The sequence below is a fragment of the Salvelinus namaycush genome, chromosome 10 (assembly GCF_016432855.1).
Source record: "Salvelinus namaycush isolate Seneca chromosome 10, SaNama_1.0, whole genome shotgun sequence".
Lineage (NCBI taxonomy): Eukaryota > Metazoa > Chordata > Actinopteri > Salmoniformes > Salmonidae > Salvelinus > Salvelinus namaycush.
Genome location: NC_052316.1, coordinates 12,528,312 through 12,543,756, shown reverse-complemented (window position 1 = coordinate 12,543,756; position 15,445 = coordinate 12,528,312). Strand labels below are relative to the sequence as shown.

At 42.5% G+C, this 15,445-nt stretch overlaps 1 protein-coding gene across 1 annotated transcript; it reads right to left on the bottom strand.

Moving 5' to 3' along the window:
- Window positions 1-690: 690 nt before the first annotated feature.
- Window positions 691-15,336, bottom strand: LOC120054429 (mediator of RNA polymerase II transcription subunit 26-like). Its single transcript, XM_039001845.1, has 3 exons — window positions 15,265-15,336; window positions 2,443-2,517; window positions 691-2,343 (listed from the first exon to the last, which is right to left on the bottom strand). Exons 1-3 carry the CDS (start codon window positions 15,334-15,336, stop codon window positions 691-693), a joined length of 1,800 nt encoding a protein of 599 aa, XP_038857773.1.
- Between the last annotated feature and the right edge of the window lie 109 nt (window positions 15,337-15,445).

Here is a 15,445-nt window from a genome sequence, read left to right as displayed (position 1 = left end):
ATTAGAATTCATATTTTACAACCTAGAAAAAAGAGGGGGTGAAAAAAGGCAAAAGAAAATGCTATTAACTCATTTTTATAATGTGTAATTTAGCAAATTGTTTCCCGGGATATTAAGATAAATTGAGGTTCGGGCAAGAACCGTTCTAGTTGTATTATGGTATGGAATGTTGCTATCGCGTTAACCATACATTTTTTGTGAGAAAATGTGCAAAGCACAGGTTTACCATATCTGACAAGCAGAACTGATTGAATAAGTGACTTTGATGAAAGTTGTTTTGCACATTTATGTAACAAAAAAATAGAATACGTCCAGATAAATAAATGCATACATGATAACCACACATTTCATTCTCTTTGCCAGCTTGTACCTGCCAAACAGGTTCCTTAATAAAGTTACCGGGCACCTTAAACTCTTTGCATTTTGCAGACAATGCATGGAACCCTTCCACTCAAAGAACTTCAGTGATGCTACAGCTGAGCTGTCTCCCATCGAACACTGATCAGCTATTGCTTTTTATAGACAGCACAATTAGCAAGGCCTCTCTTACGCCAACTCTGCAAAGGAGTGAGCAGGTTCTACCACCGACAAGTGCCTTTTTGCACTCCAAACTTACACAACCCTCAAGAAGGGAGCAAAGGAAGGCGCCATTTATCCCTCTTAATTCAGAAACCACAGCTCATTAAACTCTCAGTCTAGGCAAACATATGGCAGAATGTTCAGTTTGCTCTCATCCCCATGTGGTTCTAAGGATATGCACTCTGTCCAATCATACCAGTTGTCTTTGGTGTCATGGCACCCGTTCACCCCAGGCCAGTGCTCTTTGTGTATTCTGTCGAGGTCCTCGTTTATGACCTCTCGGCTCACCCCTGGTAAGTCCATGTCAGGGATATTTGGTACCAGCACGTGTGTTTTTCTGGCCTCTTTGATATGATGTTCCATGTACTCATTCATAAAAAAGTGTGCCCTCGAGGTTTGAGCCCCAGACGATGTGAGCACATTGCTTTGACGGTTAAGGTAGGACTGGATGATTTCGCTCCTTGACAGCTCTTTCCAGTTGGTCTGTTGGAATGGACTGGGAGTAACAGGGGTATTCTGTGCATATTGATTCTGCTTGAGCAGTTCTGTCCGAGGTTCTGGTGTGACCGGCACCACTGTAGCCTCCCATTCTGGGTAAGACTCTTTGTGGGTCCAGGATTTGATCTGCCCTGTTACAGGGTCAAACGTAAGTCTACGGTCTTTTAATCTACATGGTTTTGTGCTCTCTTCCGTGGGCTGCCCACCCAAGTTCACTGTGTAGTCTCTGGACCTGTATTTGTTCCTCCTCTTTCTCGCTGTGCTAGTGGCAGCACCATTGCCCTCCACCTTCACCTTGCTGCGTGACGTGGCTTTTGAGTTGTGCAGAGAGTCAGGTCTCATGGTACTGTGCTGAAGGCGTTGGTCCACGTCTGCCGGTCCGTCCTGATGAAGGGCGGACTCTGCAGACGGAGGCCCAACAGTGAGGGAACCCTGGATACATGAAGTTAAAGGCTGTAGAGAAGGCAAAGGAGAGGGCCCCAGTCCAGCGCGGTCCATAACCCTGGGGCCCTGGGCAGGGCTCAGTAGAGTTGTTGCTTTTGGCACAGACAGTTTAACAACCACATCCTGTTTCGTACTTCTGGGACTATACGAGTTGCTGTGGGGGCTTTTGGGCTGATGCGGCCCCCTTCCTGAGGCAACCAGGTCCATTTTGGCTTGCTGTTGCAACACGGCCGTTTTGAGCAATGTGGAAGTGCTAGGAGGTTTGGCAAGTCCCGGTGAGCTAGGGTGAGGTTTGACAGCGTTGATGGGAATTTTGTTGAGTCTGTCGTTGTCAAGATGATCAGCGTCATCCTTGTCTGATTTTGGATGAGAATGAGCATCAAGTGTGTCCATAAAAGCCTTGGGACTGGCCCCAATTCCATTTATTGGCAGCCGTGAGTTTCGTGTTCTTTCATAGGCTGTTTTTTTAGAACTTTTCACTGGTAGGTGCTGTCCATCCCTCTGCTCCCCTTTGCGTTTTCGGTTGCCCAACTTTTCCGCTTTGGGGGAATAACAGTTGTTGAAGTCATTTCTACTCTTGAGCTCCGAAACCATTTTATCCGAAGGCGGGATGGCAGCTGGAGGGGAGACATCCATCCGGCAGGGGTTGTTACCACCATTGGCAGCGCCTGGCGGCTCTCTATGCCCCTTGGACTGTGCCTCACAATGCCCAGGCTCAATCAGCTTCTGCCAGGTGCGCAGGAGCTTCTTTGCACGCTTGACAAGATCCTCATCCTTTGTCTTTTTCCTTACGTCGTTGATCAGCTTGCCAAGGCGGGTTTCCTTGAAGAAGAACAGGAAGTTTTTTTTTTAGTACAACACCCTCTTGGCAACATATTTCCAAGAGCTGACATATGCACATTTGTCCCCAGCATGACCTACCTCAAGTGCTTCTTTGGTGATGGGATATTTCTCCAAATAGGAAATTACATCCATTACAGCTACCATGTTGCAGATCTGCTGGAAAGTAAACGACAAATCATGTTAAAACTATGAAAGTAAGAGACAGGAAATGGTAAGAGAAACTCAATGTATAATGACATGAGTGTATACAACAATTCAATCAAATCATGTAGGGTTCAAGTTGTAGAATATGAACTTCAATTATGCCACTTCTGTGTTGCGGAGAAAATAAAGGCTCTATGAGCATGAATTCTTTTTACTCCGAACAAGAAATTCAAATTGATTTTTTTTTAAACCACACTGACAGCCATAGTCAGTGGCTTAAATTAATAGGCCTAACGATTCAATGGATGTATAGTGGTTCATACCACTTACTGACCAATGGGTACCACCGGTATGAAAATAAATAAGGTGTTCGCCAACAAGTCATGTCTACAGGCAGCGGGACGCACACCTTTAGCCAATTTATTTATATAATGAGCCTCTTTGGATAGCTTCGTGGTTTGTCCCCTTTCCTTGACAATTTGTTTAGCTTTAATGACATACCCTGGGCCAGACGGATTACCAGGACGTGTACTCCGAGCAATGCGCTGATCAACTGGCAAGTGTCTTCACTGACATTTTCAACCTCTCCCTGTCTGAGTCTGTAATACAAACATGTTTCAAGCAGACCACCATAGTGTTCTTGGGCACAGGGACTAAGGTAACCTGCCTAAATGACTACCGATCCGTAGCACTCACGTCTGTAGCGATGAAATGCTTTGAAAGGCTGGTCATGGCTCACATCACCATTATCCCATAAACCCTAGACCCACTCTAATTTGCATACCACACCAACAGATCCACAGACGATGCAATCTCTATTGCACTCCACACTGCCCTTTCCCACCTGGACAAAAGGAATACTTATGTGACAATGCTATTCGTTGACTACAGCTCAGCGTTCAACACCATAGTTAGCTCAAAACGCATCACTAGGGTTAAAAAGGGTCGTTAACTTTCCGGGAAATTTCCATGGGGAGTTAAGGCTGGGAATTTTGCTTAAATTCATCAGAAAAGGTTAGCTTATAACAGTGAACCTTTTTTATGGGATACACAAGTCAATTCTAGGTCTTGTGGCATATTTTGGTTAACCTGTTGAGGACAGAGGGCGCGGTTTTCATTTGGGGGAAATCGTGCCCAATTTAAACGGCCTCGTACTCAATTCTTGCTCGTACAATATGCATATTATTATTACTATTGGATAGAAAACTCTCTCTAGTTTCTAAAACCGTTTGAATTATATCTGTGAGTAAAACAGAACTCCTTTTGCAGCAAACTTCCTGATAGGAAGTGGAAAATCTGAAATTGATGCACTCTTCTAGGGGCTGCCTATTAAAGTCCTTGTTATTTATTAGTTTAGATGCACTTCATACGTCTTCCACTAGATGTCGACAAGCAGTGAGAGAAGAAATTGAGTGTGTAACTTGATCTGGACTCGAATCATAGCTCTTGGCATGACGTGTCACCAGTTTCCTGTTTTCTGGAGAGCGCGAGGAGGGACCTGGATTTGCCTTCTGATAAGCTGCCGTTATGGACGACTAATATCTCCGACTTTGATTTTATTTGATACATGTGACAATATCATCGTAAAGTATGTTTTTTCAATATAGTTTAATCAGATTATTGAAATTTTTTCGGGAGTTTTGCCGTGTTCCGTTCTCTTCCGTTTGTTGACATGGAGAGATTTGCGCCACTTGGCAAGTGTGCTTGCTAAATCGAGAGGGAAAAAGGCCGTTCTAAATCCAAACAACGATTGTTCCCGACAAAGGACCCCTTGTACAACATTCTGATGAAAGATCAGCAAAAGTAGGACCCATTTTATGATGCTATTTCATATATCTGTCGAACATGTTGTGCTAGTCGTTTGCGCCCAGCTTTTGGGTACTCTCTCGCTATACCTAAGCTGGATGTCGTAATGAAGTTATTTTTAGAATTCTAACACGGCGATTGCATTAAGAACTAGTGTATCTATCATTTCCTATACAACATGTATTTTTTAGTTATGTTTATGAATAGTCATTTGGTCAGAATATGTGTGTCAGAAAAATATCCGGACGTTGTGGGAAAAATATGCTACGTTAGCACAATGTATAACCACTGATTTCAGCTCTAAATATGCACATTTTCGAACAAAACATAAGTGTATGTATAACCTGATGTTATAGGACTGTCATCTGATGAAGCTTATCAAGGTTAGTCAAAAATTATATATCTTTTGCTGGTTTGTCACGATCGCTAACTTTTACTACTGGGGAATGGCTTGTGTTTCTGGCTATTGTGGTAAGCTAATATAACGCTATATTGTGTTTTCGCTGTAAAACACTTAAGAAATCGGAAATATTGGCTGGAATCACAAGATGCCCGTCTTTCATTTCAGAAATGTTTTATGATGAGTATTTGATGAGTATTTAGGTATTTGACGTTGGTGTCTGTAATTATTCTGGCTGCTTTCGGTGCAATTTCTGATTGTAGCTGCAATGTAAACTATGATTTATACCTGAAATATGCACATTTTTCGAACAAAACATAGATTTATTGAATAACATGTTATAAGACTGTCATCTGATGAAGTTGTTTGTTGGTTAATTTGGTTGGTTCTTGGTTAGTTAGGTTGGCTTTGTGCATGCTACCTGTGCTGTGAAAAATGTCTGTCCTTTTTTATATTTGGTGGTGAGCTAACATAAATATACGTGCTGTTTTCGCTGTATAACATTTTAAAAATCGGACATGTTGGCTGGATTCACAAGATGTGTACCTTTCATTTGCTGTATTGGACTTGTTAATGTGTGAAAGTTAAATATTTCTAAAAAATATATTTTGAATTTCGCGCTCTGCCTTTTCAGTGGAATGTGGGAGGAGTTCCGCTAGCAGAACGCCAGAGTCAGACAGGTTAACCTTAATTTGCTGTACGCTGTGTATTTTTCATAAATGTTTTATGATGAGTATTTAGGTCATTCACGTTGGTCTCTGTAGTTATTCTAGTTGCTTTGGTGAGAGTTGTGATGGTGGCTGCAATGGCAAACTATGATTTATACCTGAAATATGCACATTTTTCTAACAAAACATATGCTATACAATAAATATGTTATCAGACTGGCAGTTTAAAACCTTTTCTCAATAGGGGGTGCTGTTTGCACTTTGTAAAAATTTCATTCCCAAATTAAACTGCCTCGTACTCAATTCTTGCTCGTACAATATGCATATTATTATTACTATTGGATAGAAAACACTCTAGTTTCTAAAACCGTTTGAATTATATCTGTGAGTAAAACAGAACTCGAGTTGGAGCAATTTTCCTATGAGGAAGTGAGAAATCTGAAATCTGCAGGCTGTTCTGAGGTCAGTTTATTAATTTGCATGTCTTCTATTGGTTGAGATGCACTGCATACGCCTTCCCCTGGATGTCAGCAAATAGTGAGAATTGGAATGGAGTTGCTAGGCAGATCTGAGGCCTTATAAATGGGCTGGCAACGTGGGGTCCTCTCTTTCCTTCGTTCGCCATGACGCAAGACAGACCTCAGGATGGCGTTCTAGAAAGCTCCCGTTATAGCCCTTAGATATATCCGGCTCTGATTTTATTCGATATAGGTGTTAAAGACATCATAATGTTGTTATTTTAAACCGAGTTATATCAGTTTATATCAGTATATTGCGATTTTCGGGTATTTATTTGTGCTGCGTTCTAGTGAGTTGGGCACGTCTGGGCCACATGGCTAATGTTTACTGCTAATTCCAAAGTTGAAGGCGACAATCTACAACCGAGCAACGATTCTTTTGGACAAAGGACAACTTGCCCAAGATTCTGATGGGAGCTCATCAAAAAGTAAACTATTTATGATGTTAATTCGTTGTTCTGTTGAAAAATGTAAAACTCATATTCCGCCATTAATTTCGGTGCGGTCTCGCTTTAACGCACGCTGTATGTCGTACTAACGTTAATTTTAAAAATCTAACACAGCGATTGCATTAAGAACTAATGTATCTTTCATTTGCTGTCCAACCTGTATTTTTTAGTCAAGTTTATGATTAGTTAGTGATTAGATTAGGTGCCTCTCCCAAGATTTCTCCCGACATATTGTTGGCAGCTTGGCTACTATTCTCATTGTATAACCACGATTTGTGCCGCTAAATATGCACATTTTCGAACAAACTCTATATGTATTGTGTAATATGATGTTATAGGACTGTCATCTGAAGAAGTTTGAGAAGGTTAATGAAAAAATTAATATATTTTGCTGGTTTATTCGTTATCGCTATTGTTGGCTTGAATCAATGCTGTTGTGTGGTTGGCTATTGTAGTAAGCTAATATAATGCTATATTGTGTTTTCGCTGTAAAACACTTAAAAAATCTGAAATATTGGCTGGATTCACAAGATATTTGTCTTTCATTTGCTGTACGCTGTGTATTTTTCATAAATGTTTTATGAGTATTTAGGTAATTCACGTTGGTCTCTGTAGTTATTCTAGTTGCTTTGGTGAGAGTTGTGATGGTGGCTGCAATGGTAAACTATGATTTATACCTGCAATATGCACATTTTTCTAACAAAACATATGCTATACAATAAATATGTTATCAGACTGTCATCTGATGAAGTTGTTTCTTGGTTAGTGGCTATTTATATCTTTATTTGGTCGAAATTGTGATAGCTACCTATGCAGGAAAAAAATGGTGGAGAAAAAAAAGTTGTCTTTTGCTATCGTGGTTAGCTAATAGATTTACATAGTGTCTTCCCTGTAAAACATTTTAAAAATCAGAAATGATGGCTGGATTCACAAGATGTGTATCTTTCATCTGGTGTCTTGGACTTGTGATTTAATGATATTTAGATGCTAGTATTTACTTGTGACGCTATGCTAGGCTATGCTAGTCAGCTTTTTTACTGATGGGGGTGCTCCCGGATCCGGGATTGTGACCAAGTAGAAGTTAATTTGGGAACGAAATTTTTACAAAGTGCAAACAGCACCCCCTATTGAGAAAAGGTTAACTTCTTATGGCTGCAGGGGCAGTATTGAGTAGCTTGGATGAAAGGTGCACAGAGGTGCCCAGAGTAAACGGCCTGCTGGTCAAAGAATGGTCAGGTCATGGCAGACCTGACTAATTCCCCTCTCATTCGGCCCCCCTTCACAGTAGAGGCATCAGACAAGGTTCTACAGACGGTTGACATGTAGTGGAAGCCGTAGGAAGTGCAAACTCATCCATATCTCGCTGTGATTTCAATAGGATCTTGGTTGAAAATCGACCAGCCTCAGAATTTCCACTTCCTGTTCGGATTTCTTCTCAGGTTTTTGCCTGCCATATGAGTTATGTTATACTCACATACATAATTCAAACAGTTTTAGAAACTTCAGAGTGTTTTCTATCCAATACTAATAGGGGTTGGGTTGGCGCCCCCCCTTGGTTTGTGCTGTGGTGGAGATCTTTGTGGGCTATACTCGGCCTTGTCTCAGGATGGTAAGTTGGTGGTTGAAGATATCCCTCTAGTGGTGTGGGGGCTGTGCTTTGGCAAAGTGGGTGGGGTTATATCCTTCCTGTTTGGCCCTGTCCGGGGGTATCATCGGATGGGGCCACAGTGTCTCCTGACCCCTCCTGTCTCAGCCTCCAGTATTTATGCTGCAGTAGTTTATGTGTCGGGGGGCTAGGGTCAGTTGGTTATATCTGGAGTACTTCTCCTGTCTTATCCGGTGTCCTGTGTGAATTTAAGTATGCTCTCTCTAATTCTCTCCTTCTCTCTTTCTTTCTCTCTCTCGGAGGACCTGAGCCCTAGGACCATGCGTCAGGACTACCGGGCATGATGACTCCTTGCTGTCCCCAGTCCACCTGGCCTTGCTGCTGCTCCAGTTTCAACTGTTCTGCCTGCGGCTATGGAACCCTGACCTGTCCACCGGACGTGCTACCTGTCCCAGACCTGCTGTTTTCAACTCTCTAGAGACCGCAGGAGCGGTAGAGATACTCTTAATGATCGGCTATGAAAAGCCAACTGACATTTACTCCTGATTATTATTTGACCATGCTGGTCATTTATGAACATTTGAACATCTTGGCCATGTTCTGTTATAATCTCCACCCGGCACAGCCAGAAGAGGACTGGCCACCCCTCATAGCCTGGTTCCTCTCTAGGTTCCTCTCTAGGTTTTGGCCTTTCTAGGGAGTTTTTCCTAGCCGCCGTGCTTCTACATCTGCACATCTTACACCACATGTACAGCTGATTCAAGATCATGCACACTAATAAGATGCTATTGAGACCACAATACTACACTGTCTGAGCCAAGGACTACATGTTTTCTGGTAAGTTTAGATTACAATAATAGGTGGAGTGAACATATTATATGACATACATGATTGTTTGTTAACTAGTAAATAGTAGCCTACAGCAAAGTGTGTTTAAATCATTTCTAACTTGTTAACAATTTCTGCTAGTTAGTTTTTGCTACCTTGTGGGTTTTAGCTTGCTTGAGCCTGCTAACTGAGGAGTGTTAATTCACCTGTTTCCATGCACGTTTCATTTGAAAACATTTCTTACAAAGTAGATGTTTAATCTAACTGCTTAACTTTATCTGTACATGGAATTGTATTTGTTTTGTTTTTTAACTATTTTTTCTAATCACAGGAAAATGCTACGGGCACTATCTGATGTGTGGAGACATTTCACTGCAGCTAATGTAGAAGGAAAAGCTGTGTACATTTGCAAATACTGTGCCAAATCATGTGGGAAGAATGCAACAAAGATGCAGAATCATCTGGCCAAGTGCATATAGTTCCCTCAGCGCTCACAACAAGCAACCTCTGACAAAAGTTCCTCTACTTCTATTCGAGGTGAAAATGACAAATCAGACACCTTATCGATAGCAACAGCTCATGGTCCTCCTGGAATCAGAAGTTTTTTTTGATTCAATGGAAGAACATAGAGAAATGCTGATGAATGTCCTGCTTTAGCGGTGTATGCAACTGGTTTCACCTCTGACTCTCAAAGGCAATGTGTATTGGAAGTAGAGGTCGACCGATTAATCGGAATGGCCGATTAATTAGGGCCGATTTCAAGTTTTCATAACAATCGTAAATTGGTAATTTTGTACACCTTTACCTAACTAGGCAAGTCAGTTAAGAACACATTCTTATTTTCAATGACGGCCTAGGAACGGTGGATTAACTGCCTTGTTCAGGGGCAGAACGACAGACTTTTACCTTGTCAGCTCAGGGATTCAATCTTGCAACCTTACGGTTAACTAGTCCAACGATCTAACCACCTGCCTCACGAGGAGCCCGCCTGTTACGCGAATGCAGTAAGAAGCCAAGGTAAGTTGCTAGCTAGCATTAAACTTATCTTATAAAAAACAATCAATCATAATCACTAGTTATAACTACACATGGTTGATGATATTACTAGTTTATCTAGCGTGTCCTGCGTTGCATATAATCGATGCAGTGCGCATTCGCGAAAAAGGACTGTCGTTGCTCCAACGTGTACCTAACCATAAACATCAATGCCTTTCTTAAAATCAATACAGAGAAGTATATATTTTTAAACCTGCATATTTAGCGAAAAGAAATCCAGGTTAGCAGGCAATATTAACCAGGTGAAATTTTGTCACTTCTCTTGCGTTCATTGCACGCAGAGTCAGGGTATATGCAACAGTTTGGGCCGCCTGGCTCGTTGCGAACTAATTTGCCAGAATTTTACGTAATTATGACATTGAAGGTTGTGCAATGTAACAGGAATATTTAGACTTATGGATGCCACCCGTTAGATAAAATACGGAACGGTTCCGTATTTCACTGAAAGAATAAACGTTTTGTTTTCGAGATGATAGTTTCCGGATTCGACCATATTAATGACCTAAGGCTCGTATTTCTGTGTGTTATTATGTCATAGTTAAGTCTATGATTTGATAGAGCAGTCTGACTGAGCGATGGTAGGCACCAGCAGGCTCGTAAGCATTCATTCAAACAGCACTTTCATGCGTTTTGCCAGCAGCTCTTCATTGCGCTGTTTATGACATCAAGCCTATCAACTCCCGAGATTAGGCTGGTGTAACCGATGTGAAATGGCTAGCTAGTTAGCGGGGTGCGCGCTAATTGCGTTTCAAACGTCACTCGCTCTGAGACTTGGAGTAGTTGTTCCCCTTGCTCTGCATGGGTAACGCTGCTTCGAGGGTGGCTGTTGTCGATGTGTTCCTGGTTCGAGCCCAGGTAGCGGCGAGGAGAGGGATGGAAGCTATACTGTTACACTGGCAATACTAAAGTGCCTATAAGAACATCCAATAGTCAAAGGTATATGAAATACAAATCGTATAGAGAAATGGTCCTATAATAACTACAACCTAAAACTTCTTACCTGGGAATATTGAAGACTCATCTTAAAAGGAACCACCAGCTTTCATATGTTCTCATGTTCTGAGCAAGGAACTTAAACGTTAGCTTTCTTACATGGCACATATTGCACTTTTACTTTCTTCTCTAACACTTTGTTTTTGCATTATTTAAACCAAATTGAACATGTTTCATTATTTATTTGAGGCTAAATTGATTTTATTGATGTATTATATTAAGTTAAAATAAGGGTTCATTCAGTATTGTTGTAATTGTAATTATTACAAATAAAATAAAAAACGGCCGATTATTCGGTATCAGCTTTTTTGGTCCTCCAATAATCGGTATCGGCGTTGAAAAATCATAATCGGTCAACCTCTAATTGGAAGAGATTTCTGAATGTTCTTCACCCAGCATACACCCCTCCAACCAGACATGCTTTATCTACTAATTTGCTGGATGCAGAGTTCAACAGAGTTCAAGTGAAGGTCAAGCAAATCATAGAGAAAGCAGACTATTGCAATCATCTCTGATGGGTGGTCGAATGTTCGTGGGCAAGGAATAATTAACTACATCATCTCCACCCCTCAATCAGTATTCTACAAGAGCACAGACAAGGGACAGACACACCGGTCTCTTCATTGCAGATGAGCTGAAGGCAGTCATCAATGACCACAGAAGGTATTTGCACTGGTGACAGACAATGCAGCGAACATGAAGGCTGCTTGGTCTAAAGGGGAGGAATCCTAACCTCGCATCACACCCATTGGCTGTGCTGCTCATGCATTGAATCTGCTCCTCAAGGACATCATGGCACTGAAAACAATGGATACACTCTACAAGAGAGCCAAGGAAATGGTTAGGTATGTGAAGGGTCATCAAGTTAAAGCAGCAATCTACCTCACCAAGCAAAGTGAGCAGAATAAGAGCACCACATTGAAGCTGCCCAGCAACACCCGTTGGGGTGGTGTCGTCAACATGTTTGATAATCTCCTGGAGGGGAAGGAGTCTCTCCAAAAAATGGCCATATCACAGTCTGCCGATATGGACATTTCCATCAAGAGGATCCTCCTGGATTATGTATTTTGGGAGAGAGTGGTAATCAGCCTGAAACCTATATCAGTAGCCATTGCACGGATTGAGGGAGACAATGCCAACCTGTCTGATGTTCAGACTCTGCTTGCAGATGTAAGAGAAGAAATCCGTACTGCCCTGCCCACGTCACTGTTGCTCCAAGCAGAGGAAACTGCAGTTCTGAAATACATCAAAAAGCGTGAAGACTTCTGCCTGAAGCCATACACGCCGCAGCATACATGTTGGACCCCAAGTATGCTGGCAAAAAACATCCTGTCTGGTGCAGAGATCAACATCCTGTCTGGTGCAGAGGTCATCACTACTGTGTCTCGCCACCTTGGCCTGGTAGAGGTCAAGGTTCTTGGCAGTCTGGCGAAGTACACTTTCAAGCAAGGGCTTTGGGACGGAGATGCAATATGGCAGTCGTGCCAACATATCTCATCAGCTACCTGGTGGAAGGGACTTTGTGGATCTGAGGCTCTTTCCCCTGTTGCCTCCATCCTCCAAATCCCAACAACAACAGCCGCCTCAGAGCGCAACTGGTCCTTGTTTGGGAACACACACACCAAAGCATGCAACAGGCTGACCAATACAAGGGTTGAAAAATTGGTGGCCATCCATGCAAATTTGGGCCTTTTTGAGCCTGAGAACGAGCCATCCGCAACAAGGTTGGAAAGTGACAGTGAAGATGAGCCCTCAGTCTGATGAGGTGGACATTGAGGAGGTCCAGGGAGAAGACATGGAAGCCTGAGAGGAAGACAACCAAAGCTTTAGTTTCTAGACTATAATTTTACAGATGCATGTTGAAAACGTTTTTGGGAGATGTGATGGATCATTGGGGATCATTCAAGAGTCCCTTTTGTTGTTCAGTGAAATCATCCCATGTGAAGAGTCAACTCAATTAAAGTTCAATTCGTAACTAAATTGTTTTTTTTTGTTGGAAGGGTTTAATCATTTCCAATTAAGTCTACTTATAAAGGTAAAAGGTTTACGTTTGTCTCCATATGATATGGTAAATATATCCAAGGCAAAAAACATCTACATTTAAATGGTATTAATTTTAATTTGCATATATTTCCGTTAATTCCCATATATTCCCACGGAAAGTTTCCACCTCTGAATATTCCCCAAAATGTGCAACCCTGCTCATCACTAAGCTAAGGACCCTGGAACTAAACACCTCCCTCTGCTACTGGATCCTGGACTTCCTGACGGGCCACCCCAGGTGGTAAGGGTAGGTAACAACACATTCGCCACGCTGATCCTCAACACGGGGGCCTCTCAGGGGTGCGTGCTCAGTTCCCTCCTGTACTCCCTGTTCACTCATGACTGGACGGCCAGGTATGACTCCAACACCATCATTAAGTTTGTTGATGACAACAGTGGTAGACCTGATCACCGACAACGATGAGACAGCCTATATGGAGGAGGTCAGAGACCTGACCGTGTGGTGCAAGGACAACAACCTCTCCCTCAACATGATCAAGACAAAGGAGATTGTGGACTACAGGAAAAGGAAGACCGAGCACGACCCCATTCTCATCGACGGGGCTGTAGTGGAGCAGGTTGAGAGCTTCAAATTCCTTGGCGTCCACATCACCAACAAACTAACATGGTCCAAGCACACCAAGACAGTCGTGAAGAGGGCACGACAAAACCTATTCCCCCTCAGGAGACTGAAAAGATTTGGCAAGGGCCCTCAGATCCTCAAAAAGGTTTTACAGCTGCACCATCAAGAGCATCCTGATGGGTTGCATCACTGCCTGGTATGGCAACTGCTCAGCCTCCGCCAGCAAGACACTACAGAGTGTAGTGCTTACAGCCCAGTACATCACCCAGGCCAAGCTTCCTGCCACCCAGGACCTCTATACCAGGCGGTGTCAGAGAAAGGCCCTAAAAATTGTCAAAGACTTCAGCCACCCTAGTCATAGACTGTTCTCTCTGCTACCACATGGCAAGCGGTACCGGAGCGCCAAGTCTAGGTCCAAGAGGCTTCTAAACAGCTTCTACCCCCAACCCATAAGACTCCTGAACAGCTAATCAAATGGCTACCCAGACTATTTGCATGCGAGTGTTGGGGCTCTTGACAAAACTCCCCTGTACAGAAGACACATTCGTCCAATGATGTGTATTGTAATGGAACAGAGTCGTGATCAAGGGCTAAGTATGCCTATGATGACAGGTACAGACTGTAGGCTACAAAGAGTACACCTTGACCAACAGACTTGGAGGAAAGCAAATTTCCTTGTACTGTGTTGTCACTTCAAGAGTTTAACAACACTTTTGGTTGCCTCAGCCATTTAATTCAAGAGAACTTTGTTAATCACATATCATGATAGTCGGTGAGCCTTTGTGACAGATGGCCTCATGTTAGCACAGCAGCCATTATGGAATGGCACGTCACATTGAATAACAAAAGAGCTGATTGGCTAACACTGCCAATCCAAAATGGCTGTGTGGCTTCTGCTACCTAACACAGTGGACGAAAAGGACAGTTTTCTGATAACTTCAAAACTATCAGGCGTTCAATATTCTCAGTGGTACAATTGGGATAATGGCACAATTCAGAGTCCAACGCATTTCTCATCCCTGGATTGAGGTATGTCTTCTTAGCCATATCTCGCGGCAGCGTTAATCTACACAGGAAGCCTGTCCGACTCTAGTAGTGCAGATACAGGCAAGCGGCTCGGATCTGCTGGCTACTAATTTCCAAAACACTGCTGACCTTGGTGGTGGGTTTAGAGTAGTAAGATCATCCTTTCAGTTAACCTGCTAGCTAGCTACAATGCTTGGGCCTAGCTAAAGTAACGGCAAAGTTTAACTCTGGTTTAGTTAGCTACAACAGTCGCTACGCAATAGTATAACGTTAACTAGCTAATAAAAAATAAATTTGTTAAGTTTAAGTTTAAAATGTCAACTTTAGCTAGCTAAATTAGGTACAGTAGTTAGCTAAATGACAGGCAGGTAGCTAGCCAACTAACGTTAATTTATGATCACTAGAACTAAGATAGGTTGATAACCAAATATAACATGCTTGGGCTCAATCCAGACTCGTGTGTGTACGTTAGCTAGCTAACTACTACAGGGTTAATTAACTACTGTTAACTAGCTAAGTTCCTAGTATTGACTTTATCTAACAAGCTCTTAGATTTAGTTAGTTTACTAGCAGGCTTCCAACTAGATAACATTAGATAGCTACCTGCCGCGTCGTTAGTTACCACTGCACTGGTTTAGATAACGACGTTAGCTAAGACAAGTTAGTTAGCTAGCTAATGTTCGCTGTCGATGTTTGTCATAAGATTTCACAGTAGGGGATCATTGCAATAGTGTGGACAGAGAGAGACACTTCAAATACGTGGAAACATTACTAACTCACATTGTTTTGGCCATCGATGGCCTGCATCAGCCGGTCTCTCATCTGCTGCGGAGTTGCCGTGGCCGCTGTCATTGCATGGCAGTCGTGCGGATCAGTTGACGGGGGAGGAATCCTCCTTAGACACACGAGTGGGTGACTTGCAGACACTCACAGGCCTTTTCTGGTGATGTGCTAGTAAATA